This window comes from Ambystoma mexicanum, chromosome 5q (assembly GCF_040938575.1).
Source record: "Ambystoma mexicanum isolate Mex_15411 chromosome 5q, UKY_AmexF1_1, whole genome shotgun sequence".
NCBI lineage: Eukaryota > Metazoa > Chordata > Amphibia > Caudata > Ambystomatidae > Ambystoma > Ambystoma mexicanum.
Window position 1 is genome coordinate 523,232,650 of NC_090933.1, and position 26,540 is coordinate 523,259,189.

General features: G+C 49.5%; 1 protein-coding gene across 1 annotated transcript in view; it reads right to left on the bottom strand.

The window, feature by feature from the left end:
• The window catches only part of PRKDC (protein kinase, DNA-activated, catalytic subunit), a 3,362,625-nt gene that overhangs the window by 514,461 nt on the left and 2,821,624 nt on the right, over positions 1–26,540 (bottom strand). Inside the window, exon 74 of the mRNA XM_069621025.1 lies at positions 15,912–16,123. Within this exon, the coding sequence (XP_069477126.1) occupies positions 15,912–16,123 (212 nt within the window). The remainder of the gene's footprint in view (positions 1–15,911; positions 16,124–26,540) is intronic.

A 26,540-nucleotide genomic window follows, 5' to 3' on the forward strand; every position in this document is an offset into this window, starting at 1 on the left:
TCCTGATTCTTACATTGATCCTTGTAATTGCTACCAAAGGCAATAATTCTGGCAAGAAACCACTGCACCAGCTAGAACAAGCGCTGCTATGCCTTTCGGGCGAAGACCCGAAGAAAATCGGAGCCTGCATACCCCGAAACAAGGTTTGCGAATGAGCCCCAGGGGTCCCACTGTAATGGTGGCCTAAGCGGAGCCGGGGACTGCTGCGGGGGAGGAGCTAACTCAGACGCTGAAGGCCGGAAGCACGCCAGATGGTGGAAGTCGGCGGAGACTGCCACGGTCCAGATCCGAGGACCGCTGACACCGGGAGACCGAGGAGGGCACAGCGGCCCTCTGAAATAGCTACACAGAGGTGCTGCCTCGCATTGAGCCCGTCGTGGCCCGGCCCAGTTGACTGCATAGCAGATAGAGGCGCGGCGGTGCGGTCGTGCTACGGACCTGCTACAGCCCTTCCCCAGCTGCCGCATTGAGAGAGGAGACCACCGGCAGCACAGAGACACCACCGGGGAGAGGAACGACACACCTTCCTCCCCCTGCAGCACCCGTGCAATCTGCTAGTTCCCTGCGTGGATGAAGATCGGGACCATAACAAGGCCTGTGTAACACGAAATAGGCGGAATAACAGGATTCCCTGCCAGAGCGCATACACAGCTGTACTCAAGCGTTGGAGCCTGGATACACTTGCAGGCGAAACCCGAGAAGGCCTGAAGGTGCGCTGTGTGAGCACTGAAAGAGCTTTGGACTGCAGCACTGTTCGCACCCTCAGGAATAGCTCCCCACTTGATGGGCCCCATCTACAAGGCCGCAGGGGTCCCAAGGAACAATAGCTGGCCCAGGGGTCAGGGAGCAGGGAGGGAACCTGTTACCCTATAGCGTGGTGGGGTGGCGGGAAGTCCCAGCGAAGTGCAGTGCCCGTGGTGAGCTTGGAAGCACTGGGCACTGGAGGCTGCAAGTCACTGGCATCCAGGTAACACAAGGCCTGACACCAGGGCGAGGACTAACGCTAAAACGTGGGAGAAGGGGCTCATCGCGACACGCCGAGGGCCACCTTGCAAAACATCGGGCTGAGCCAGAACCTGCTGGAATAACCCACGCAACACAGCGCAAGATGTCCGCCTCACGACACAGGAATAAAACGGCGACAATTATGGACTCCTTTTCAGGGACAAGACCCAAACAGCAACTCCAACATGAAAACACCACGCAAACGGAACCACCCCCACCCGAGGACGACCCTAAAAACACTCAGGTACTGCAGGCTATTGCGGCGCTTCAGACATTTATTGAGACCAAAATAGGCGAATTCAAGGCTGACATGCAGCTCATGCGGCAAGATGCCCGTAATCTTACAGAAAGGGTGAGCGAAGTGGAGGTGAATTTGCAGGACACCACAGATACCGCCACGGACTTGAAAACCAAGGTAAATGAGCTAGAGAGGCAGGTTGCACTACTAGAGGCGAGATCGGAGGAGGCAGAGGGGAGGGCTCGTTGCAATAATATACGTATTCTAGGAATTCCGGAACAAATGGAGGGAACCAACCCAACAGAATACGTAGAGTCCATGATACTTCAGGAGATTGGGCCCAGCAAGCTCACACAGGGATTCTCAGTCGAGAGAGCCCATAGATCTCTACAAAAAAGACCCCCACTGGGATCACACCCACGTCCAATGATTGCGAAGATTCTAAATTTCCGTGACAGAGAGACGATACTTAAATTCTCGAGAGAGAGAGAGAGGGTGGTGAGATCAAACAGAATGACTCTAAGATCGTCATGTATCCTGATTATACCCCCAATGTGCAGCGAGCCAGGAATTCATTCATACCAATTAAAGCTAGATTACGCAAACTCAATCTCAAATAAATGCTCTTACACCCCTCACGCCTCAAGATACTCTACAAAGGGAAAGCGGTTTTCATGGAAACCCCGACTGCAGCCAACATGTGGCTGGAGCACAGCAACCTAGCCAAAGGCGATGAACGCACCTCAGGGGCCGAAGGACTAAGCAGGAATCACGAAACCTACGAATGACACCGCATCAAGTTATGAGACCAGAACATTGCACCTAATAGGTGATCCTCCGTTAAATAGACAGAAAGTGCTTCTACAGATGGGAGCTCAGATGATCACACATCGGCACTGTTACAACCCACCCCATCGTTACCTGTGCCGGCCTGTTGCCAGCACTACATCCGTATCTCATGACCTGGACAGGCCAGAAGGAAGGTATGTGATATTGTGAGGCCATATTGAGCAAACTGAAATATGCATTGTGAACTCATACCTCCCCAACAACAACATACCAGCACAGTTAGACCTGATGTATGCCAAGGTCACACAGTATAGGAATAGATTCTTTATCTGGGGGGGAGACTTCAACTGTGTCAGCAAACCGGATCTTGATAGGTCCACCCCTCTCCCCAGAGGTCCGTCGGCATCCACCTGGCGCTAAATGCCATGCTGAAGCGCCTAGACTTAGTGGACATCTGTCGGGAGCAACACACAAGAGACTGGGGCTACTCCTTCTAATCGTCTCCACATAACCTCCACACTAGGATCGACTACATTTTCACTGGTAGAGAAAGCCTCTCCCAGATCGACATGGCGTAATACTTGGACTGGGCCATCTCCGATCACCCCCCCTTAACAATAGAATGGAGCACCGCAGGGCCCAGATCTCCAATACCCACATGGAGGATGCCTACGGAAGCACTAAAAGACCCAGCATTCAGAGACAACCTCAGGGAGTCCCTGGAGAACTACATAAAGGAAAACATGAATAGCGTTGACCACCTAAGCACATTATGGAATGCCCTGAACGTAGTTATACGAGGTGAAATCATAGCAAAGGCAGGGGGAATCAGGAAACACCTAAGAACTGAGCTAGAGCAATGGGAAAACGAAATAGAACAGCTGGAATCCGGCACCCGAGATCCCTAGCAAGAAGAGGACAAGCTCCAGCAAATTAGAACTGAATGCAAAAAGACTTGGGACAGGCTAGCCAAGTTTGACTACACCACCAGGACCAACAGGGCACACACCCAGGCGGACAAACCCGGTAGACTACTAGGCTGGCTGTGCAGAAAAGAACATCCCAGGTACCCAAACCACAGCCTTGAAAGGTGCAGATGGCACGCTATACCAGACCCAACAGGGCATCAATGACACTTTTAAGCAATTCTACGCCCAGCTGTACTCCCACGACGCCCAGGTGCCCCCAGGCGAGATCTCAGACACCCTGGAAGAAATAGGACTGCCTAAACTACCGCTCGCACACAAAGAAGCCCTAGATGCAGACATCACCAAGGACGATATAACTGAAGCGATCAAGTCCCTGGCCATGTGCAAAGCCCCGGGCAGCAATGGGCTACCCACTGCATTTTACAAGACTTATGAACCTGAGTTAACCCCGCTGCTGCATGAGGTTTTTCAGGAGGCTTAAGAAATGGGGATCCTACCCGAGAGTATGCATGAGACTTTGGTGATTCCAATGCTTAAACCCAACAAACCCGCTGAAGATTGTGACTCCTACCGCCCACTTGCATTGCTCAATTACGATGTCAAGATTCTGACAACGTCCTAGCCAAGCGACTTTCCAGGGTAATAGGAGGTGTGGTGCACCCTGACCAAAATGGCTTTTTGCCAAGCCGTAACACCACCGCCAACCTCCGCAGGCTCCAACATGTCATGTCTCAGGCCAACTTAAACGGGGGATCCTATGCTCTGCTTTCCTTGGATGCCATCAAGGCGTTTGGATTCCATCTTCTGGGAGTGGCTGCTGGCGGTGCTGCGGGAATTCGGCTTTGGAGAGAAATTCATTAGATGGGTCAAAGTCCTCTATACTAAACCAGGAGTAAAATCCTGACGGCTTATCTCTGCAGCGTGGGACATACAAAGGGGCACTAGGCAGGGTTGCCCACTCTCCCCCATGCTCTACATACTTGGGCTTGAACCTATTGCCATCTATTTTAGAATTTTCTTTTTGATGATGGTATACAGCTTGACGGGATAGATCCTATAATATCCCTGTACGCGGATGATGTCCTCTATGTAAGAGACCCGAACCTCCCGACCATGCTGGAGGTCCTCAGCAACTTTGCCAAACTATCGGGCATACAATTCAGCAGAAGTAAATCCTGCCTCTTCCCGCTGGGAGGCCTCAAAAGCAAACACATAGATGACCTACCTTCATTGGAGGTGAGTTGGCACCTCACCACATTCCGCTACCTTGTAGTAAACATATACCACACGCCTGAACTCATGCATGAAAACAACACAGCGGCAGCGTTGCCGCCTCTACGCAAGTCAATAGGGTTCTGGTCCCGGCTCCCCCCGTCCATGATGGGAAGGGTGTCCATCATCAAAATGATTGTTCTCCCCCAGATTTCTCTACGGATTCCAAAATGTGTTCTATTACATAGTTTTCCGACTATTAGAGACGATACTTAAGGACTTCTTATGGGGAAAAGGCAAACACAAATTGGCACTAGCCACATTAACCCTCCCGTACAGACAGGGCGGCATTCAACTCCCTGACCTGGAGAAGTATTATCTGGCAGCTCAGCTCAGCTTCGTACCCAAATGGTTGGCTGATGACGTCACTCAGTAAACGGCACTACTGCAGCGCCCAATTGCTCCAATCCGGCTAAAGGAACTCATTTGGGCTCCCCTACATCTGACAAGCGAGACCCCCTTTTTAGCCGCCCTAGGTAAGCAAATATGGCACAGAACAAAATCGCTTCTCCACCTGAAGCACGCATATACTCCGGACATTCCGCTCCTTTCCTATTTGTGCCAGAACAGTGTAGACCTAGCAACCATCAGATACTGGGAAAGGCAGGGAGTGTACACATGGGGGGACCTATATAACGAAGGCTCCTTCCGAGACTTCTACTCCTTGCAATCCGAAGATGACATACCCAGTGGCCAATTCCTCTGGTATCTAAAGATCCGGAAACTAGCGCAAACCAAATGGGATACTTGGCCTGAGGAGCCCGAGTCCAACCCCTTCGTAAAACTCCTACACAGTTTGGGAGAGGGATGGAGACCAGTGTCTCAAATATACAGTCACTTAAGAGACAGGCCTAATCCCCGCAGCCCTGATCTAAAACTTAAATGGGACAGAGACCTGGGGTGAGAAATGACCAATGGAGAATGGGAGAGCGCACTGGCGTTCCCCAAGGAGGTTTACAGGAACTCCAGATTCAGACTGCTCCAACTCAACGTGCTGTATCACTCGTACCCAACGCTGCACATAATAGCGAAGATCTACGAGCAACCCCAGCATAACTGTCCATTGTGCAACAGAGACAAAGCAGACCTAATGCACCTGTTCTGGGAATGCGTCAAGGCCCGACAACTCTGGGCCGAAGTGGAGCAAACTTGCAGGAGGGCTGGCATGACCAAGTACGAGTGGACCCCCGGAAAGTGCCTCCTGGGGACTTACCCCAGACTAGCCAAAATTAAGCACACCGTAAAGCTCAAGGACTTGGCATGCATCCTGACTAAAAGGACCATCGCCGGATTCCAAGATGGCGGGCGGTGAAGAGTAGACGCACCGTCCGCAGCTCCCAACTCCGAAACGGTCACAGTGCGGTCCACCACCCCAGCAGCTGTGTCAGTGTGAGGCGCGGTGAGGAGGGGACACCCCTTGAAACAAAGAGCCTGGCGGTGTAGCGGCCCGGTGGCATCTCGGCAGACCAGTGCAGTGGAAGATCGGGCCGCCCGCTTGCTTCGCCACGCGGCTGATGCGTGGGGCCATCGAGGAGAGAGAGGGTGCCGGACGTCCCCAGGGATGGTGCCTGCCTGCGGGGGCGATTGGAGGCAAGCGGCCGGGATAGGCGGCCGGCGGAGGCTCGCGGTCGGCGAGTCGAGAGTGGAGTGGCCCTGCGGCATTGGCCGAGTGCCCGCCCCGCTGGAGGAGCCGGGGGCGGCGTCACCGTAGGAGGCGATCCTCGGAGGTTCCGCGGCCTCAGGCGGGCGCCCCTACCTCGGGGGCAACTCGGAAAGAAGACGGGCAGCGGCCCGAGCATGAAGTGGGAGAGTGGAGCGACCTGGAGCTCCGGAGGCTGCGGTAAACTGGAACTGCAGCGGGAGGCTGGTGGGGATCTAAGGGCCTCCAGGCCAACGCTTCTGATAAGAAGGCGCGAGAGGAGGGGGCTGCTCAGGCTGCTCCACAGGAAGTGGAGGTCCTCGAGGAGAAAGGAGTGACGGCCTGTAGAACTTGTGGGCTGGGGTGGCCTCCAGAGCTTTAGTGACTGGATAGTTTAAAAGTGCTGGCGCTGCGTCTTGATGTTGGCCCTAGTGCAAATTCACACCCGAGTGGGGTGGCGCCTGGAGATCATTGCCATTGAGCCCAACCTGTGGCCTGATTGCCTGACCTGGAAACCTTTGGAGCGGGAACGCTTGGTGGCACGCTGGGAGGCAGGGGAGGCAGGAGACCCGAGCTGGAGGTACTGGGCGGTGGGCCCAGTGTGGAAGGGCCACCCCACGGAGCCTCGCCTGGCGAAGGGAGCACATCGGAGAAGGAGCAGGAAAGACGGGTACAGGGTGGAATCAGCTCCCACGCCGTGGCCCGCGGCTCGGTCAAATGGCAACGCGCCACAAAGGAAAGAGTGGGAAGCCCCTGCAGCTCCTACGGGAGCCGCAGGGCACCCTCCGCTCACTATGGTCAGTGCAGGATGCAGGTGAGCTCGGACGGGGGAACTGGCGACTTGGAAGATAGAAGTATGGCGGAGGAGACGCGGCAGGAGCCGCTTCCAGTGGCTGGACAAGACGTACTGGGCGTGATCCAGGCGCTCCACACGAACTTGGCAAAGGCATTCCAAGATCAGTTTCAGCTGATGAGGACAGATCTTAATGAGGCTCTCGGGGAAATAAAGCGAGACCTGCGGCAACTGGGTGAAAGGACTGATCTTTTGGAAGTGGGCCTCCAAGAAATGGAAAAAGATATAACGGCTAATAGTGAAGCCATACAGCGCCTGGATGTGGCAACCCGGAATCTTGAGATCCAGATGGAGGACGTCAAAAACAGGTCGCGCAGAATTAATATAAGGGTGGAACAATTACCGGAATCAGTCTCGGATAGGGATCTGAAACAGGAAATCCAGGGCATCTTCGTGGACATTATAGGAGTGGCGGGCCCGGACACCATTGAACTGGATCGCGTCCACAGGATTGGCAGGCCGGTTGGGGGCCCACCCCTAGACCGAGAGATGTACTCGCCGCCTTTGCTAGATACGCTCAAAAGGAAGCTGTTCTTCAAGCTGCACAGAAGCAGGAACCAATAGTGTACAAAGGCCAACAAATAGCCCTATACCAGGACCTGGCTAGTATCACCCTAGTCAAGAGGAGGCAGATGGCGCCTGTGCTGAAAGTGCTGAAAGGGCGTGGTATCCGCTACAAGTGGACATTTCCATTTGGCCTTTTATTTGACTGGGAAGGCGTGCAGAAACGGATAACAACCCCCCAGGAGGGAGCCGCTTTGCTACAGCTTGACCTTGATGGAGATCCCTCGAGCGGGGTAGGACGAGCAGGAGATAACAGGCCACGGCACAAGCCGTGGGAGTGGTCCACGGTAGGGGGCAAGAGGAGGAGGAGCCCGAGAGCGAACAGTGGCTCCCCACAGGAAGGGGGGCGGGGGGAGTAGGGTGGAGGTCGGAGCTGGCAGTGGGGGGAGCTCCTGATCGAGATTCTGGAGTGTTAGGGGTGGTGGACCTCTAAGAGTGCCAGAGGGACGCGGAGGAGGGAGGTGCAACATTTTGGGATCAGAAAGGGCAATGTGGCCCGGTAGGAGAAAGGAGAGGGAGCAGAAGGGGCATCTGCTCTGGGTCAGTGGGGGGGAGAGAGAGAGAGGGCGGATCCTAGTCCTAGGTGGGGGTCGGAGGGCGGGACTGGTGGGGGAGGGAAGGGGGGTGGGGCGGGGAGGTGGGGAGGAGGCGTTCTCACCCACAGTTGGGGTTTTTGGGTGGAGAGGGGGAGGGCGGGGGGTTGGGGGGGTCACTATGGTTGTCAATGGACGTGAGGGGGGTATAGGGCTGGGCAATAAGGCAAGAAAAGGAGAGAAAGGAGTGGAAGGAAGGGATGGGGGAAGGTATTCTTCCCACATGATGGAGAAGAGCCGCGGGATGGATCAAGAGGGGAAACAGATGGCAAACTGCTTCACAATGCTGTCTTTAAGTGGCTAACGCATAAGGTGAGGGGACTGAACTCCCCCCTCAAGCGCACAAAACTGGAGCTTTTCACTAAATCTCAGAAGCCGGACGTGCTGGCGCTGCAGGAGACACATTTGTTAAAACGATATCAGGGTCGTCTGCGCCTAAGGGGCTTCCCACTGATATTGTTTGCATCGGGCCCCACAAAAGGGGGTGGGGGTTGCCCTGGCTTTTGGGAAGGGTATCAACTTTAGACCCCATGAAATCCTCAGGGACAGCAATGGGAGGTACATTATGGTCATGTGGGAGATATTAGGATCTCAATACACCATTGTCTCGGTGTACGCCCCTAATGTGGGCCAAGACCAATTCTTGCGGGAGACATTGGGGACTTTAGAGAATTTTGCTAGGGGGCGGGTGATAGTGATGGGGGACTTTAACCTCGCCTGGGATAGTAAGGGGGATCGGTCCCGACTTGATAGGGAACGAGGCGGCGCTGTAGCGTCTCCTCAGCGGAGGTCGAAATGGGAGGAAGCTGGGACGCATGATGCATGGCGCGCAGATCGGTGTGAGGAAGAGGGTTTTATTTTTCTATCAGACGTCCATAGGACGCAGTCCCGAATTGATTATATCTGGATCTCTGCCAGTCTGGTTGGGCAGGTCGAAACTGTGGAGATGGGGCCCCTCGGAATTGCCAACCACAAGGTTGTGCAAATGCACATGCGGCTGGGGAGACGCAGGCCGGGGGTATGGAGTTGGAGGTCCCGGGGGAGCTTCTGAGAGATCAGGTGTTGCGAGAGGAGATTGCAGATAAGATCCGGGAATTCTTCGAGAGGAATACCAGTGGGGATACAAGTCTGAGCGTAAGGTGGGATGCCTTTAAAGCGACTTTAAGGGGAGACATCATTGCTATGAAGGCGGAGAGAAGCAGGTTACTGAGGGGCCTGGAAACCCAACTGGAGAATGAAGTTGAAGAGGCCAGGGCGGCCGTTCAGGAGACCCCAACTAGGAAGGCACATAGGAGGTATAGGCAGGCGGAGGGGCAGTTGGGGATCTTGTGCACTAAAAAGGCGGAGGAGGCAATGCTTAGGGTTCGTTAAAGATTTTACGCCAAGGCCAATAAGGCGGACTCACTCTTAGCTCGTCTCTTAAGGGGCCATAGGGAGCAGAAAGCCATAACGGCAATTAAGGATGCGGAGGGAAAGAGACTCGCCCAGACTGAAGGGATAAAGGAGAGACTGGTAGAATTTTATGAGGCGTTGTACTCCTCACAGGCTCCGCCTACTCAGCCGCAGAGGGAGTTCTTGGAGGCGCTCCCTCTTCCGAGACTTTCCAGAGAAGAAGGCGAGGAGTTGGGCCGCCCAATCACAGAAGATGAGGTTAGGGCCACAATAGCGACGCTTCCCCTCGGCAAGGCCCCTGGGCCAGATGGTTACCCGGCCTCCTTCTATAGAGCTTTCTCCCATCTCCTGGTCCCGCATCTAACGCAATTATTTAACACATTCGACGGGGAGGGTGGTATCACTCCCTCGATGGAGGAGGCAAAAATTTCTCTCATTCACAAAGCGGGGAAGGACTCGGAGGAATGCGCCTCATACCGTCCCATTGCTCTTATAAACACGGAGGCCAAGATCTTTACCAAAATCCTGGCGAAACGCCTGGAGAGGCACCTCCCTTTCTTGATCGATCAGGACCAGTCAGGCTTTGTCGTGGGGAGGCAAACCGTGGATAACATTAGAAGGGTAGCCCACCTAGTGGAGAAATCATGCAAGACGTCCACTCCGGCGGTGCTCTTGGCGCTAGACGCCGAAAAGGCGTTTGACCGGGTGAAGTGGTAGTTCTTATTTGAGGTGATGGAAAGGATGGGCCTGGGTACGGGATTTATACAAATGGTTTCAGCCAACTATAGGAACCCCACATCGCGGATCTTGGTGAATGGGGAGATGTCCCAACCGTTTAGATTGGGGCGGGGGACGAAGCAGGGATGTCCCCTCTCCCCATTAATATACGCACTATATTTGGAGCTACTCCTGGTGGCTATTCGGGAAGCGGAGGAGATTCAGGGCATACCATTTGGTGGGAGGCAGCATAAGGTAGCAGCTTTTGCCGACGATATGCTGCTCACCCTCACAAATCCTAGGGTCTCTATTAAAGCGAGTATAGCTTTACTGACCAGATTTGGGGAATTATCGGGTCTGCGAATTAATCTCCTAAAATCGGAATGAATGAATATATCCCTGGGAAAGCAGGAGGCGATAGAGACGGAGGCGACCTCCCCGTTCAAGTGGAGCCCAAATGGGCTGCGGTACTTGGGAGTCCGAATAACACCCTCTCTTGCGGGATGGTGCGGAGCAAACTATGAGCCTCTATTAGCGAACATAAAGAAAGATTTACGGAGGTGGGGTGCCCTGCGGCTGTCCTGGCTGGGAAGGGGGGCTGTCCTCAAAATGGTGGTGCTTCCCAGAATAATGTACCTGTTCCAAGCCATCCCACTTCCTGTCCCGGAGAGCTTTTTCAGGAGACTGGATGGGGCGGCCAAAGAGTTTATCTGGGAAGGGAAGAGGCTGCGTTTGGCCAGGCGGCTGCTGATGGCCCCAAGAGAGAGGGGAGGCCTGGGTTTCCCCGATTTCCGCCGCTATTACGAAGCAGCTCAATTGAGCGTGATCAGGGAATGGTTTTCTGATACCTATCTTAAGCACTGGGTAAAAATGGATAGGGCCGTGGCTCGGCATCACTTGGGGGAAGTACTATGGCTCCCACGAAGATTAAGGCCTTCGCATCTATATTTAAGTTCGATCACAAGGGGGGTGGTAGATAACTGGGACAGGGCAGTGGAGAGGCGGGGGATCACAACCTTCCCATCCCCGTTTACCCCAATTTTCAATAACAGGGATTTTACACCGGGGATGGAACACGGGCCTTTTGTACAATGGGAGAGAGGGGGCTGTAGAACGCTGAGGGACATGTTCAGCGGGGGAAGTGTAAAAATGTTTGAGGAATGTAAACATGAGTTCGGGGTGGAGGAACGGGAGAGGCTTTGTTACTTTCAGATCAGGCACTGGGTGTTGTCGGGGAGGTAAGAAAGGCGGCGACGCAAAGCCTCACGCAGTTTGAGCAATTTCTTATCACCCATGAGGGCTCCAAAGGGCTAATTTCAGATTTATACAGACAACTAGAGCAGGCAAGCCCAGCACCTACATGGGCGTATATGAGGAGCTGGCAACAGCAACCGGGTCTTAACATGGGGCAGGAGGATTGGGGAAGGCTTTGGAAGATGATCCCAAAAGTGGCGAGAGTGACTCAACTGCAAGAGGCATGGTACAAATACTTGTATAGCTGGCATTACACTCCAGCCCGCCTACATGCGATGTACCCGACGACTGAGGCAAGTTGTTGGAGGGGTTGTGGGGGAAGGGGATCCGCGGCCCACATCTGGTGGGACTGTCCCGCTATCAAACCCTTCTGGAGTGGGGTCGCGCAGGCCCCTTCTCAAGCGCTGGGGGAAGAGGCCAACCAGGACCCACGGGAAATTCTGCTGGGGAAGAGAGGGCGGGGGGTGAGAAGCAGAGAGAAAGGGTAGGATAAAAGCGAAAGTTATCTTCACGTTGGCTGCGATGACCTTTATTGCTCAGAGGTGGAAAAGCCCCACAATCCTGACGGAACAAGACTGGTTGCGGAAAATCTGGGACATAGTATCGATGGAATGGGCATCTTATGCGGTAAATAACAAGTTGGGGGGACTTCCGGGCAGACAGGGGAGAGACACTGGCATATTTGAAAGGAGACTTTCGGGAGCAGTGGTGCCCCCAGAGACTGAAGCTTTTGGACATTCATGGTTAACCGGGAATGGGGGGTCAGGACTGGGGGGGGGGATCCATTGGCGCTATGGTGGGGGAGGGGGGAAGATGTACAGATGTTCTAGATTAGAGTTTGATTTGTATTGTGGTTGAATTTTCCTTTTGTTGTTGATATAAAGATGAAAACAATAAAAAGAACTATAAAAAAAGGACCATCGCCATGGCATGGAAGCGACCGGGTGGCCCACGATTCCATGCATGGCACAGCGAACTGGAACGCCTGAGAGGAAGGCATTGCCAGGTCCCCTGAAGATGCAAGCCAGGCACTGGACGCTTGGAAGGCCCTCACATGGGCTCTGTTCCACCCCTCCAATGACGACAAACCCCCTGGAATAATTCACCCCCATGCTAACCGACCTATCCATCACAAGACACCTGAATAGACTACCGCTTGAACATAACTGGTCCCCCCTCTTCTTGAACTCCCCCACCCCCCCGTGTTCACCCTCTCAAAATGAACTATTTGCCAACCACCTGGAGACAATCACTGTTATTGTTAATTGTTTATGTTGATGTTGTTTATTGTTCAATTAAATGACTGGCTTTACAGAGATAAGTTCACTCCATGCCGCAGTTGGCACCCACTGCCACACTGCTGTTGTACCTATAATAAATGCCAATAAAGAAATTTGAAAATAAATAAATGGATCCACAAAGTAAAGCGCCATTGTTCTCCTTTTCCTCCTCGTTGACCGCGTAGCGTGGGTATCAGTACACGGAAGTAGCATTCCAAACTCCACATTAGCCACGTTATCTAAGTAGGTGCTAGATTCTATCCTCTAATCTCAGTAATGCTATCCATAGCAGCATCCCGTGCGCACAGTTCAAATGAAAGCAACAGCAAAACAGATTCAATGACACTGAACTAACATCTAGCAATATTCAAATAAATATTTATAAATAAAACAATTAAAATAAACATGTATTAAAACAAAGTCAACTAGAAACAAAATAAAACATGGACCAAATCCCTTCATCTTTTTTTCTTTGAAACACATCCTGTTCTTAGAATAGGCACCTCCTCCATAGGTTGGTGGTCCAAATCTGTGTGGAACGCCTCAGTTCCTTCATGATCTGAGAAGGAGTGCACCGTGCCATTGAGCACCACTCTCAATATTGCTGGCTAGATCATGTAATATTTTAAATGTTTTCCCCTCGCTTTCTCCTTGGCAATGGTAAAGCTTTTCTTTTTTTCAATACATCACGACTCAGGTCTCCAAAGATCATGATTTTATGGGCTCCTCATGACAAATCACCTTTCTCTCTCGCCTTCCTCAGCACCAATTCTCGCAGTGGGAACCTCAAAAACTTTATGATGAAGTGCTGAGGTCTTTTCTCAGGTGCTGGCTTAGGACCCAAATACCTATGTGCCTTTTCAATCTCCAGCGGGTCTAGGGATCAAGACTGAGCAGTTTAATCAGACCTCTCTCCAGAAAATCTGTGGGGCAACCCTGCTCAATATTTTCCGGAAATCCAGCCACCCGGATGTTATTTCTCCTGGAGAAATTCTCCTGTTCAGAGCACGAGAGTCCGATTTTCAACTTGAGCTTGTGAATCCATTATCTGGATAGCCATTTTCTGGGAATCATCACTCACCACTGTTAGATGATTTTCCATGGTGGTAAATTTCCCCGATAACTCATTCTATCTGTCTTCAGAGGCCACAAGGGAGGCTTTAATGTCAGCAATGTCTGTGGTCACTTTGATCAGTAGTTTCATCAGTTTATCTTCTCTTTTCAGAGTTGATCTCTTCCCCTTTCTTAGATGGTTGTGAATTTCCTGAAGTTTCCTCAGCCATTGCAGTGAATTCAGGGAGATGAAGGCCGGTAAAGGAGCTCAGCCTTCAAGCAGCCATCCCCTTGGGCATGTTTTTTTCCTCAAATTCAGTTCTTATTGGTGTATAATACCATTACAATTCCACACATTGTTCCAGCAGATATGACCATTCCAGAAAAAAAAAATTAAAGAAAAGGAAAAAAGAACACCAAACAATTTTCTGTATATTCGCTCTTCTCCCTCAACCTGTAAAACCCCTCTTACTCCCTAACCCCAAATGTTCTCAAAGGGCTCCAGTGCGATTAATTCCGAGTCATAAACTACAGTCCTTGTGGGTACATTCTATAACATCCGGGTCTTGGTGGCAACACAAAAGTTATGTTCATTATTTCAGTTCCCCCTCAAATCTTCATATGGGCCTCCCATTGCGCCGCACTTGTCATCCGTGGGGGTGGTGAGACAGTTGCTTCCTCCCTCCCTCTAACCCTCCTGTACCCCATCCCCCTCTCTCACCTCTATCCCCTGTGGGTTTTTCAGGGTCATATTTTGCCAAGGAGGGGGCCCATTCCATGGCTCTTGTCGGGCCCCGATTATGTATTTGCCTAGTCAGTTCCTCCATCCTGTACAGGTCTAGCGCTTTCGCTGCCCAGTCTGACTCACTTGGGAGTCTCATCTCTTCCATCCCCCTACCATGCATAGCCTAGCTGCTAATAGAAGGTAGTGCGGCATCTGAGGGAGCCTCATACACTCCTCTTCAGATGATTCCATCCCAAATAAGACCAGTAGGGTGTCCATACTTCTTTCTATTCCCTCCAAGCCCTTTATCCACCCTAGCACCTCCTTCCAAAACTGTTGCACCCTTTCGCAACTCCACCACATATGCCAGTAATCAGCTATTCGTCCGAATTTCTTCGAGTAGTGAGGGCCCGCCCCTGGAAACATTTTCTCCAATCTCACTGGGCCCCAATGCCATCTGTACAATAGCTTAAACACATGCTGCTTATATTGACAGGCCACTGACGTGCCTTCAGGCATAGCTTCCTCCAGTGGTCCGCATCCACTTCCCTCCCCAAGTATCTATCCCATTTTATCTTGAGGGCGGCCCCCTCCTCCCCTTTGGCTTCCAGCAGCGTTTGGTACATTCTTGAAATGAGACCCCTGGTACCCCTTGGCGTGTCCAGCACCCTTTCCGTATGTGTCAAATCCCTCTGGAGTTCCCCCATCCAAGCCTCTGCCATCAGTACTCCCTTTAGCTGTAGATATCTAAATACAAAGATATTCCCTATCCCAAGGGCTGTTGCCAGGTCTGCTACGCCTATGAATTTGTCGCTTTTCAGAACCTGTCCCACCCTCTCCAATCCCACCTCGAACCAATCTTGGTATCTTGTCCCGTATTGGGGGCCCATATATGGCTCAGTGGCAACGGCCATGTAGTAACCCCTTCCACCTCTTTTCTGACCCTCCATAACCTCCACAACTGGCCCAAGATTCTATTTGTACGGGCTTTACTTGGGATCGCCCTGGGCGGGGCCCAGAGCTATTTCCGCACTCTGATTGGTCGGAAGAGGAAATTGTCTATCTCCACCCACTGTTTGTCAATATCCATGCACAGGTGCGAGACCAGGGCCCTACATTGAGCTGCCTGATAGTAGGTTTGTATCTCTGGCAGTCCAGCACTGGGCATTGTTTTTAATGTAATCCCTGTTATGTTCTGAAACCGGATGTCTGCACCCAAAAAAGTCCCCCAAAAAATAAAATGAACCAATGTGATTAGAATTTCCTACATTTGCCTCAGGGCACTATACATAAATATATATACAACCAGTTTTATTTGTGTGGAACATTTACTAATATCTGTTGTGGATACATCGATATGCTGCTTAACAATGCGACTAAGATGCAATCTGCAGGGACCCTGTTAATCTTCAGAAATATGGTCTATGAAATATGCCATATCTGTGAGAACTCTTGACAATGCCTGCGTTCACTCACTGGTCAAATTCACTAAATGTGAACAAACATGTTTGCATTTTGGAACTATTTAGAGACATTTTAACAATTTAACACAGATTAACAGTAATAAGCCTAACAATAAAACATTTATATGACATTTCCAGAGTAATACCTCAAAACAAACTCTTTGTTTTTGTGTCCAACTGCAGTGTCTTCAAATGAGTAGTTTTCACTGCTGATCATGAAGGGATACACAAGTGCTTGAGGGTAAATATCAGCAATCTCTTCTACAATGTGCTGTATAGCCACTGCCTCCTTTTTGTCAAGCATAGCCATCATCTGGCTCATCCAGCCAATGAACTGCCAGCAAGGAATCAATGCTATCTGCAAAAATCAAAACATGCACCTGTTAGCTTGGACTACTGCCTTTTCAACAAAATATTTGCTTAACAGAATTTGACAGCAATACGCTTTTGAACAAAATACTTTTAAATAATGCAAGACAGCTCCCCAATATCATATACATGCCAAACGCTTATGCCTCTATTTAGCACAACAATAGTAATATTTGTGTAAAAGCTGAACAGAAAAATGTAACATATAACATAGCCAGAGGTTTCTCATATTCAACAATAATGTACATTATCCCAATATGTTGTAAATGAACAAAGTTTAAGTTACTTACCTGTAACTATTGTTCTACAGCATTGATTCACAAGCTCATGAATATTCTCCGTCGCCAGGATGGGAATCCTCAGTAAAAAAAATAACAGTTTCACTTTAGCTTTAGAACTGTGCATCTCCTCTAAACCAAATAGAGTCCTCTGCCTAAGCTCCACCCCTGGTGGCCATCTTCAGATTTCTACGGCACGCTTCAGTGTTGGGAGTCCCCACGATGCTCTCCGAGATATTTTTGTGCATTTTCGAGTTTTTCTATAGAAAATGTACTAGTTTTGACCGATTTTTGCTTATCGTTTTCGACCAAAGGACAGCTACCGACAACAGACATCCACTGCCCGCGAAGATCTTCATCCACCGTCAGATCGTTGATTGAAGTTTCACTGTCCTCTGGGTCATACTGCCCCAATCCAATGACAGTCCACTCCCTAAACTCCACCCCTGGTGGCCATCTTCAGATTTGGTAAGCACGTAAAGAGGCAGTATGAACCAACAAGAGCCACAGAGGGGAAGGAGGGAGGGTTTACATGTGAATCCATATCAGACCCATGCTGGAAAACAATAGTTACAGGATAGTAACTTAAACCTTCTCCAGCATGGGGTCTGGCATGGATTCACATGATCATGAATAACGATTACACAGCAGTACATGTACACAACCACGGGAGGTGGCAAGGCTCAACAGAATCAATAAAATATCACCCCTGGAACAGACTCACCTCACGAAAACATGTTGCGTAGCACCGCTTGGCTGACTCTGGACTCCTCCCTGGAATCCCTGTCGACGCAGTAGAACCTTGTGAAGGTGTGCATGGGCCTCCACATAGCAGCCCTGCAGCTGTCCAGCAGGGGCACACCACAGAGTAATGCCATTGTTGCTGCGATGGCTCTGGTGGAGTGGCCTCTCGGCCGGCCCCATGACAGTGCATGATGCAGTCGGAGAGCAACCTGGAGATGGAAGCCTTCGAAAAGGCCTTTGCGTGATTCACAGGTCCAAAATTGACGAATAGCTGAGTAGTCTTCCGAAAGCTATTCATGGTTGCCACATAAAACTTGAAGGCACGAGCAACGTCCAGCGAATGCAAGGCGCACTCCGATGGTGACGATGGATTCGGGAAGAAGACAGGCAACAGTAAAGGCTCTTTCAGGTGTAACTCCGATAGCACTTTTGGCATAAAGGTGGGGTGTGTATGCAGTACCACCCTAGAAGCTTGGAAGGACAAGTACGGCTGCTTGCACCACAGGGCCTGAATCTCCCTAACCCGCCTGGCCGAGGGGATGGCCACAAGGAAAGCGGTCTTCCACGTTAGAAATGTGAGCAGGGCCTTATGAATCGGCTCAAAGGGCACCCCCATGAGTCAAAACCACAGTGAGCTCCCCAAGCTGGGGTATGAGCATTCACCGGCAGTAAAGTCCCAAAGAGGTCTTTGAGGCACTGCTTGATGGGTCTGTGTGACCACAGAGAAGGTCTACCTGGTTCCCCGATGTAACGGGATATGGCGGCCAGGTGTACCTTGATAGAGGCATGAGCCAGTCCAGCCTTGGCCAAGGAAAGCAGGTACGGTAGGAGCTGAGGGGCTGTGAGGGGTAATCTTCTGAACCCGGCACCACACAGCGAAATGCTTCCACTTTGACCGTATCATGTCAATGTTGAAGAGGCCCTGGCCTTGGTGAGGATGTTCTTACACTCCGCAGGTAAAGAATAATGTCCAAACTCTAGGGCTGCGGGAGCCAGGCCCATATGTTCAGCGACGCTAAGTCGTGGTGCAGAATCGCTCCACTCTCTTTGGAGAGAAGTTCCTTAAGTAGTGACAGCCTGATGGACGGAACCACTGACAGACGTAGCAGGTCTGGATACCAGATTTGGTGCAGGCACACTGGAACAACAAGTATCATCCTGCAGTGAAAGAAAAGTATACAGGAAAAGTTCCTCCCACGGGAACGAGAATGCATCCCCCATGCTCCTTGGCTGCAGGAGCCTGCTGGCAAACTTCTGACACTTGGAATGTATCACCATTGCGAAAAGGTCAATCTGGGGTTTACTCCATTCATGGAATAGAAGATACACCTGGTGCTGGCGAAACACCCACTAGTGGCAAGAACGTAACTCCCTGCTCCTTGTCCATTCCGAGCCAGGACCGACAGTGGCAGCGAACCCAGTGGGACCAGTGGCGTGCAGCCTTGCCTTCTTTTGGACCCCTCGCGGGTGGGGCGTCCTCAAATGACCTGGACCTCTTTTCTGAGGGATTTTGATTGTGGAACTGGCTGGTTCTGGGCGAAGCATGACCATGCCCAGAGGCCGAGTCAGAGGGCTTACCAGATTTTAACCACGCCACCAGCATGCTGTAGCGAACCTTCTTGGTCTTTCAAAAAACCACGGCAGACCTTGCATCCCTCCTCATCATGGTCCAGATGAAGGCAGTAAAGACACTTGTGGTTTCGATCCTCCACGAAAATGTTCCTTAGCTCACATTTCATGCAGAGTTTGAAGAAGCATCTCTTCTCCTATGTCATGGTGAAAAGGCGCAAAATAGGCCAAAGCTTGGGCCGTCTCTGATCCGATTAAAGATCCTAGATGTAGTATGATCTTCACTGAGAGCGGATCCCCGCTGCCGGTTGTCGACCTCCAGTCGAACGATAAATACAAAAACCGGTCAAAACTTCTCAAATTTGACCAAAAAACTCAAAATATTAGGAAAAAAGATGAAGAGCACCAAGAGGACTCCCAACACTAAAGCGTGCTGTAAAAACCTGAATATGGCCACTAGGGGTGGAGCTCAGGGAGAGGACGGTCATTGGATGGGGGCAATCTGACCCAGAGGACAGAGATTGGTTTAGAGGAGAAATACAGTTTCAAAGCTAAAGTGAAAGTGTTTTTTCTTTTACCCAGGATTCCCAGCCTGACAAAGGGGAATATTCATGAGCATGTGAATACATGCCAGACCCCATGCTGGAGAAAGAGGAGAAACAGATATGAAGTTTATTCACCAAACTGGTATAACCACCAAGCTCTACTACTTCTGGATATCAGTACAAGGAAAGAAACTTTTTGTTAAACCACATGTGAAAAAAATAACTATTCAGTCATTTACTTGACATAAATACCTAGTGGTTACTAAGGCACATGAAGCAGCACCTGAACATTGTGAGAAGCTGGTCGGTGAAATTGTACATTAGGAAGACTATTGTTCAAATACTTGTAATTTTGCATCCTTTCATTTTTCACATTTATTCTGGATACTGCAATGTTAAACCATTCCCAACTGCAAAGGGGGATTCTAGATTTCAGGGTATTAGACGGTTATTTTAGCAGAACTGTGAATTCATTACTACCTTTCTGGCCTTCCAATCAATGTTAGGATTGTGGTGTTCTTGCCACGGTATTCCCAAAATGACTTGAAAGTTAGGGGCAGATATGTTGTTGAGCGCACTAAACTCCGAGTCATCAAGGGGCTGGTTACAAGACAAGAGGTTACAAGCATATCAGGTACTTATGGCAATCAGCTCAGGTGGGGAGATAAGGTAAGCAGATTGTCAGACGCACGGCCAGTTGCCAGAGAATAGTAAGGTCTTGAGGTGTTTTCTGACGGTCAAATATGATTGTTCACAACTAAAGTTCAGAGGAAGAGTGTCCAAGTTCTTGGAGGCAGTTACCGAGAAGCTGCCCTGCCAGATCTGTTTCTTCTGAGTCTAGGGATGGTCAGCTGGTGCAAATAAGCGGAACAGATGGGTCTGGTGGATTGAGATTTGGAGAATTGTTGCGGGAGATACTTTAGCACCGTGTTGAAAAGACATTTGTGCGTGATGACTAGAGATTTAAGATGGATGCTCTCCCGGATGGGGAACCAATGAGCACTTTTTACTGCTAATATATGCTCACACTTAGGGATGTTGAGTGTCGCTCTGAGGGCGTTCTCCTGAACGATTTGTAGTTTATTGATATTGCGTGAAGAGGTCCCTACAAATGGGGCATTGCAGTAGTCCAGCCTCGAGCCTATGATGGCTCTGGCAATAGTGACACAGCTTTTGGAGGTTAGGAATAGTCTGCAGGCGTTGATTAATTTAGAGGTGTGGGCTGCAGAAGAGTTGATTGCATTGAACTGTCTTGAGAGGGACAGAGTAACGTCCAACTAGACAACCAAGGTCTTAACGCTACTAGACCTGGATGGAGATGCCCTCAATCGTGAAGGATTTGTAGGCATGGTTGAGCTCGTTAAGTGCAGAGTGCGACCTGACAAGTCGGATTTCAGTTTTTTCGTCATTAAGACCGATGGTGGGAGGCCATCCAAACCTGCAGGGTGTGATAGAGAGAACATTGCGAGAGTCACTCACAGCACCATGCTTGCCAACAAACTGATTATAATGTAATAACCAAAGAGTCATGAGTTGTAATGACTAAACTGTTTGTAGCAATCATAATGTGCCAACGACTGCTACAAATCTTGTACCACCTGTAACTAAGTTCCTGCAAGTAACAGCGCCACAATGCCCCTGGGCTGTCTGCGCGCTATATAAATATAAATAAATAAATAAATTAAATACTCAACAGTTTAACAAAAAAACAATAGAAAGGGGAGAGCATGGACATACACTACCATTCCTCCTGTGTGGGTTCAATAAAGTCCTTTTTTCTCAGAGTGCAGCCATTAAGTACATCTACCAAAAATGCAATTACAATATCAGATAAGGGGGGAGAGACTTGGAAGGGTATGGTAGCAGAACCAATAAGAACAAAAACACATTCTTAAACTTGAGCATTTTAAAGGGAAACTAGATTTCTAAATACTATTGTAACACTCAAAGTGAGAGACTAATAAAACATTTAAAAATCCCTTACCTTTGGTGATGTACTTTCAGAAGAGCAAGATAAATCTTCTTTGAAGTAGTGCCAAGCATTGGCTATGTGTGCCCTTCAGTTGCACCTAGTTTCACAAGTTCCATAGAGAGTATAAGGAACGACAGGACAGTAACAACATGTGCAAAAATGCATGTTGTTGAACAATAGTGGTATTATAATTAGATTGAGGGGTATACCGGAGGAGATTAGGAATCTGTTGAGGGAATACCATATTTAGCAGAAACAACACTACATAAGGAATGTAATAAATGTGTCTAAAGGATAACTTCCACCCACAGATTCCTCATCTTTCAAAGACTCTTAGAAAAGTTCATCTGCGCTATAATCTAGTGCCTGCCATGCTTTATTTTGAAACTGTTATAATACTGATCATCCAAGATGAGCATTCTCCCCTGTCAAAGAATCCAATCAGTACTGTGTGTTACATGTATGGAGGTGTAAAGACTGGAGGGGGTGTCTGTACTCTGTCCTCTGCAACCCCAGCCAAGATTCTCTATACGGTAGCATGGACGAGGAACCAAGGCTTAAGCTCTCAGGAAGTGATGCGGGCAGGTTCTTAAGTACAGTGAGTCCCCAACCCCCCACAAAGGAATGTCCACACACTATGTTAGGTGATAGCAAAGTTTCTTTATATAAAATAAGATTCAGGAATATATATATAAATTTAAATAATAACATTTTGTACCTGGAAATACTTGTTCAAAGAATGGCAAGTATATACACTCTATGTGGTACCACACAATACTTAAATTCGGTAATAGATGCACTAACTGCAGACCGTTTTAAATAGGCATGTGAATTCTTAAGTGAGGTGTATCAGCATAAAATAAGGAGGAAAGCCAGGTTAGTTGTGAACAGTGGCACAATGCTTTCTTTATACTAGACATACAATTCTGTGTGAAGATCCCCGTCCGCTCCCACCACCCCCCCACCTGGGCAACCTGTAATGGAAATGTTAGGGAGTAACCTTTCTTGTCTTTTACAGCCCAGTCCAATAATGTTCAATAACCTTCTGTTTTCTTCAAAAGGTTCTACTACCCCAAAGTACTTGAGAGGCCACAGAAGAACAGGATCCAAGACTCGTCTGGGACCCCTGGATGACTCCTGAGGCTAGAAGATGTACTTCCTTGTCACAGTACCTTTGGTGCCTTGGCAGGTGAAGTGGCAGAGTTTCTCAGTTTCACTCAAGGATTCCCTCGGAGGATGGACCCCCCCCCCCCCTTGGAAGAAGGAGCCACTGGGATGCTGAGTCCGCAAGAAAAATTTAACCAAAGTCTTTCTGAAGTGCAGCAGTTTTACTCCTCACAGTGCTCTCTTTTGGTTGACGATTTCTTGGACTGTAGAAGTCAAACCTTGCTGAAGGCTCCTTAAAGGCTTGGCAGATGAGAGTAAGACCCCTGGGACCCTTCAATGAGTTCTGGCGGTGATGGGTACATAGGTTACTTTTCGTGTTGAGTTCGGAATATCGCGACTTACACCTTTCAGTTCTTTGTGCTGCAGCACGGACCTCTGGACGGCTCCTGGTGACCTGGACTAAAACACTGGAGTGGAGCCCAGCCCTTCACCAAGCCTGGACACTCGGGATATCTTTGTTAGCTTCTGGTGGCAGGAAACCTACAGACGAAACTTCCTCTGCACTCAGCGACTTTGGATTATCTCTGACAGGAAAAAGTGGTCAGTGATGATGGTGAGGATGTCTCTTGAAATGTTCTTAGGCAGTGTGGAACATTCGCAGCTCTGGGTGTCCAGCAGCACTATGCCAGGGTACCCCCTGTTCTGGTAGATAGACAGCAACGGCTTCCAGCGGTCATGAAACACACCACCGGACCCTGGGTGACACCAACGGACTTCTTCGACTCGCGATGTCGGGGCACTCATCTTCAGGACTCACAAAGACCCCTTCTACAGATGGCAGGCACACTGGACTGGCTTTCAGGGAACTTCTGTTGTATTTTGCATGATGGTCCCTTGTAGCTCAAAGAGAGGTCTCCTTTGCAGGTCCTCTCTGGATCAGTCCTTAGAAGAACAACACAGCTTTTGGATTACATGAACAAATGCAGCAGCAGACTTCTCCCCCAGCTGAGCTTCAAGGAACAGCTTTTTCTAGCTTCAGCTTCTGAACAAATTGGTGAGTGAGAGTTCCCCTGCTATACACATGGGTTCCCATGTACTCTGGCTGAGCCGGGCTCAATCAACCAATCACACAGAAGGGCATTAATGCAGGCAGCCAGCCAATGAGGCACACAGGCATTCAGGCCATTCACTCCACTCAGACACCAATACCAAAGAATGTAGATTGGGTTAAGCACTCAGCCTTTCAGCACACTACACTGCATTCATGTCAGTTTCAGTCAGGGCTGTCTCAGTCATTGTGTCACACACAGAAACCAGACACCCATAAAACAGAAGAACAGGTTACTTACCAAACTGGTAACATTCTTTCGATGGGATGTTCCTCCGACATATTCCTTATCTTTGATAAATCCACTTCCATCTTGCTGGCCTCGGGAAATGTTTTCCACAGTAGAGGTCGCTGCGCGTCGACGTCCCTCGAATCGGTGTCCCTCGAAGGCCTCTGTATTGGCGCAGACATCACCAGAGGTATAAATAGTCTGGCGCAGCATCCGTTGCTCAGTTCCATTTTGAGGTGCTGTTATGCTTTGCATGAATTGGTTAATAACCTTGAAGGAGCGTAGGCTGCAAACACAAGGGAAGTATTACTGCGGGGAAGGATGGGAGGGGCGATAAGGAAAATGTCAGAGGAACATCCCATCAAAAGAATGTTACCTGTTTGGTAAGTAACTTGTTCTTCGAAGGGATTGTGTCCTCCGACGTATTCCTTATCTTTGATAGACACCCATAGCAGTAGTATATAGAGGAGGCGGGAGTAAAGTGAAATGTTTCCCTTTAAAGATGCACAGAGTGCAACACAGCTTTTCCAAATTTCATCTCCTGGCTAGAGGAGGAATCAAGACTGTAGAATTTAGTGAAAGTGTGAGTGGACGACCATGTGGCAGCCGCACATATGTTCTTAATTGGAACTCCTCTTTGGAGAGCTGAAGAGGCTGTGATACCCCTGGTTGAATGAGCCCTGAGATGTTGAGGGGGCTCTTTTCTTCCCAATTTATAGCACTCTATAATTGTTATATAATCAATTTTGAGATGGCTTGTTTTGTAATAGGTAAACCTAATTTGTGCCCTGCATACCCCACAAACAATTGGTCTGCTTGCCTAATTCTCGCAAGTCTGCTAATGTAAAAACTCAAGGCACGCCTTGGATCCAGCCTGTGTAATCTCTCTTCCTCTTTCCCTGGATGGGGAGGAGGATACAACAAGGGTAAGGATATATTTTGTGTGATGTGGAATTCTGAGACCACCTTTGGGAGAAAATTCGGCTTCACTTGGAGCACAACCTTACTTTGTGAAAGATTGTATGTGGAGGTTTGCAAGATAAAGCTTGTAATTCGCTCACTCTTCTGGCCGACGTTAAAGCCACTAGAAAGACTGTTTAAGAGTGAGAAACTTTAATGAACAGGAATGAAGGGGTTCGAATGGAGTACCTATTAGAAATGTCAAGACTAGGTTTAGGTCCCACATTGGAACTTGAAAAGGAGTTGGGGGAAAAACATTAGTTAACCCTTTAAAAAACTGAATCACTATGGCCAATTTTAAGTATGAAGGCTCCTCCGCAGTGCGCTTGAAGATTGAAAGCGCTGCGAGGTAGCACTTGATTGCGCCAACTTGAAGACCTGAATTTGCCAAATATAGCAAAAAAGATGACAACATCTGTGTACTACATGAGAATGGTTCAATATTCTTTTCTCTACACCAGCTGCAAAATGTGTTCCAACGGCAGCGGTATAAAGATTTTGTTGCTGGTCTTCTGGCTGAAAGCAACACCTCCATTACATCTTCCGGGAGATCCCAATCCTTGTATCTCAGCCTTTCAGAAACCAGGCGTGAAGGTTGAGGGTCCTGATATCTGGATGGAGAACCCGACTTCCCTTCTGCGAGAGAAGATCCTCTCTTTGCGGAAGACGAATCGGAGAACATATGGACATGTCTAGAAGATCCGGGTACCACGTTCTCCTGGCCCAATCCGGGGCAATTAGGATCATGGGTTTCCGGAATCTTCTCAACCTCCTCATCATTTGAGGAATGACGGGGACTGGAGGAAACGCGTACAGAAGTGGAAACTCCCAATTCACTACGAACGTGTCCCATAGAGCTCCTCTCGGGGGAAATTCCCTTAAGCAATACTAAATCGCACTTACAGTTGATACTGGTGGCGAACAGATCCACTTGAGGGGTTCCCCAAAGGGCAAAGATCACTTGAAGGACTTCCTGAGCTAGTTCCCACTTGTGGGATACTGTGTTCTCCCTGCTCAGAGCGTCCGCCGTCAAGTTCTTCTCTCCGGCTAGGTGAACTGCCGATAGAGAGATTCCTTCTTGAATTGCCCAAAACCAGAGATGCATTGCCTCTCTGCACAGAGGCAGTGACCCTACGCCCCCTCTTTTGTTGAGGTAGTGCATAGCCACTGTGTTGTCCGTCATTATCAGGACATTCTTTCCCTGTACTGATGGCAGGAAAGCTTTCAGCGCTAGTCTGATCGCTCTCAGCTCTAATAGGTTGATGTGTAGTCTGGACTCCGATGGAGACCAACGACCACTGATGGTCAAGTCGATGGCATGGGCTGCCCACCCAGTGAGTGAGGCATCCGTGACTACTGTTATCTCCGGCCATGGTTGCCAAAACGGTTCTCCTTTCAAGATGTACTCCCGACAGGCCCACCACTGAAGGTCTCGAGCTACTCTGTCTGGGATTAGTAGGAGATCTGAAATCTTTCCTGAGAATTGAGACCACTGGGTCCTTAACGCCCACTGGAGAGATCTCATCCTCAGGCGAGCCTCTGGCACTAAGAAAATGCAGGATGCCATGAGGCCGAGCAACGTCGAAGGCTGGTAGACATTGGGAATTTTGAAACCTGGTGACCATCTGTAGAATATCTTGAGTCCTCACCTCTGGTGGCAAGGCTTTTCCCAGGGATGTGTCCAGGACTGCTCCAATGAACTGGAGTCTCTGTGATGGTATAATCTGTGATTTCTTTAAGTTGAGGGAGAAGGCCAGCTTGTCGAGGAAATGGCAAAAATAATCTAGATGAATCTGAGCTTGTTCCGGGGACACTGCTCTGATCAACCAGTCGTCCAGGTAGGGGTAGACGTGAATCCCTTCCCTCCTTACACTTGCAGCTACAACCGCCATTA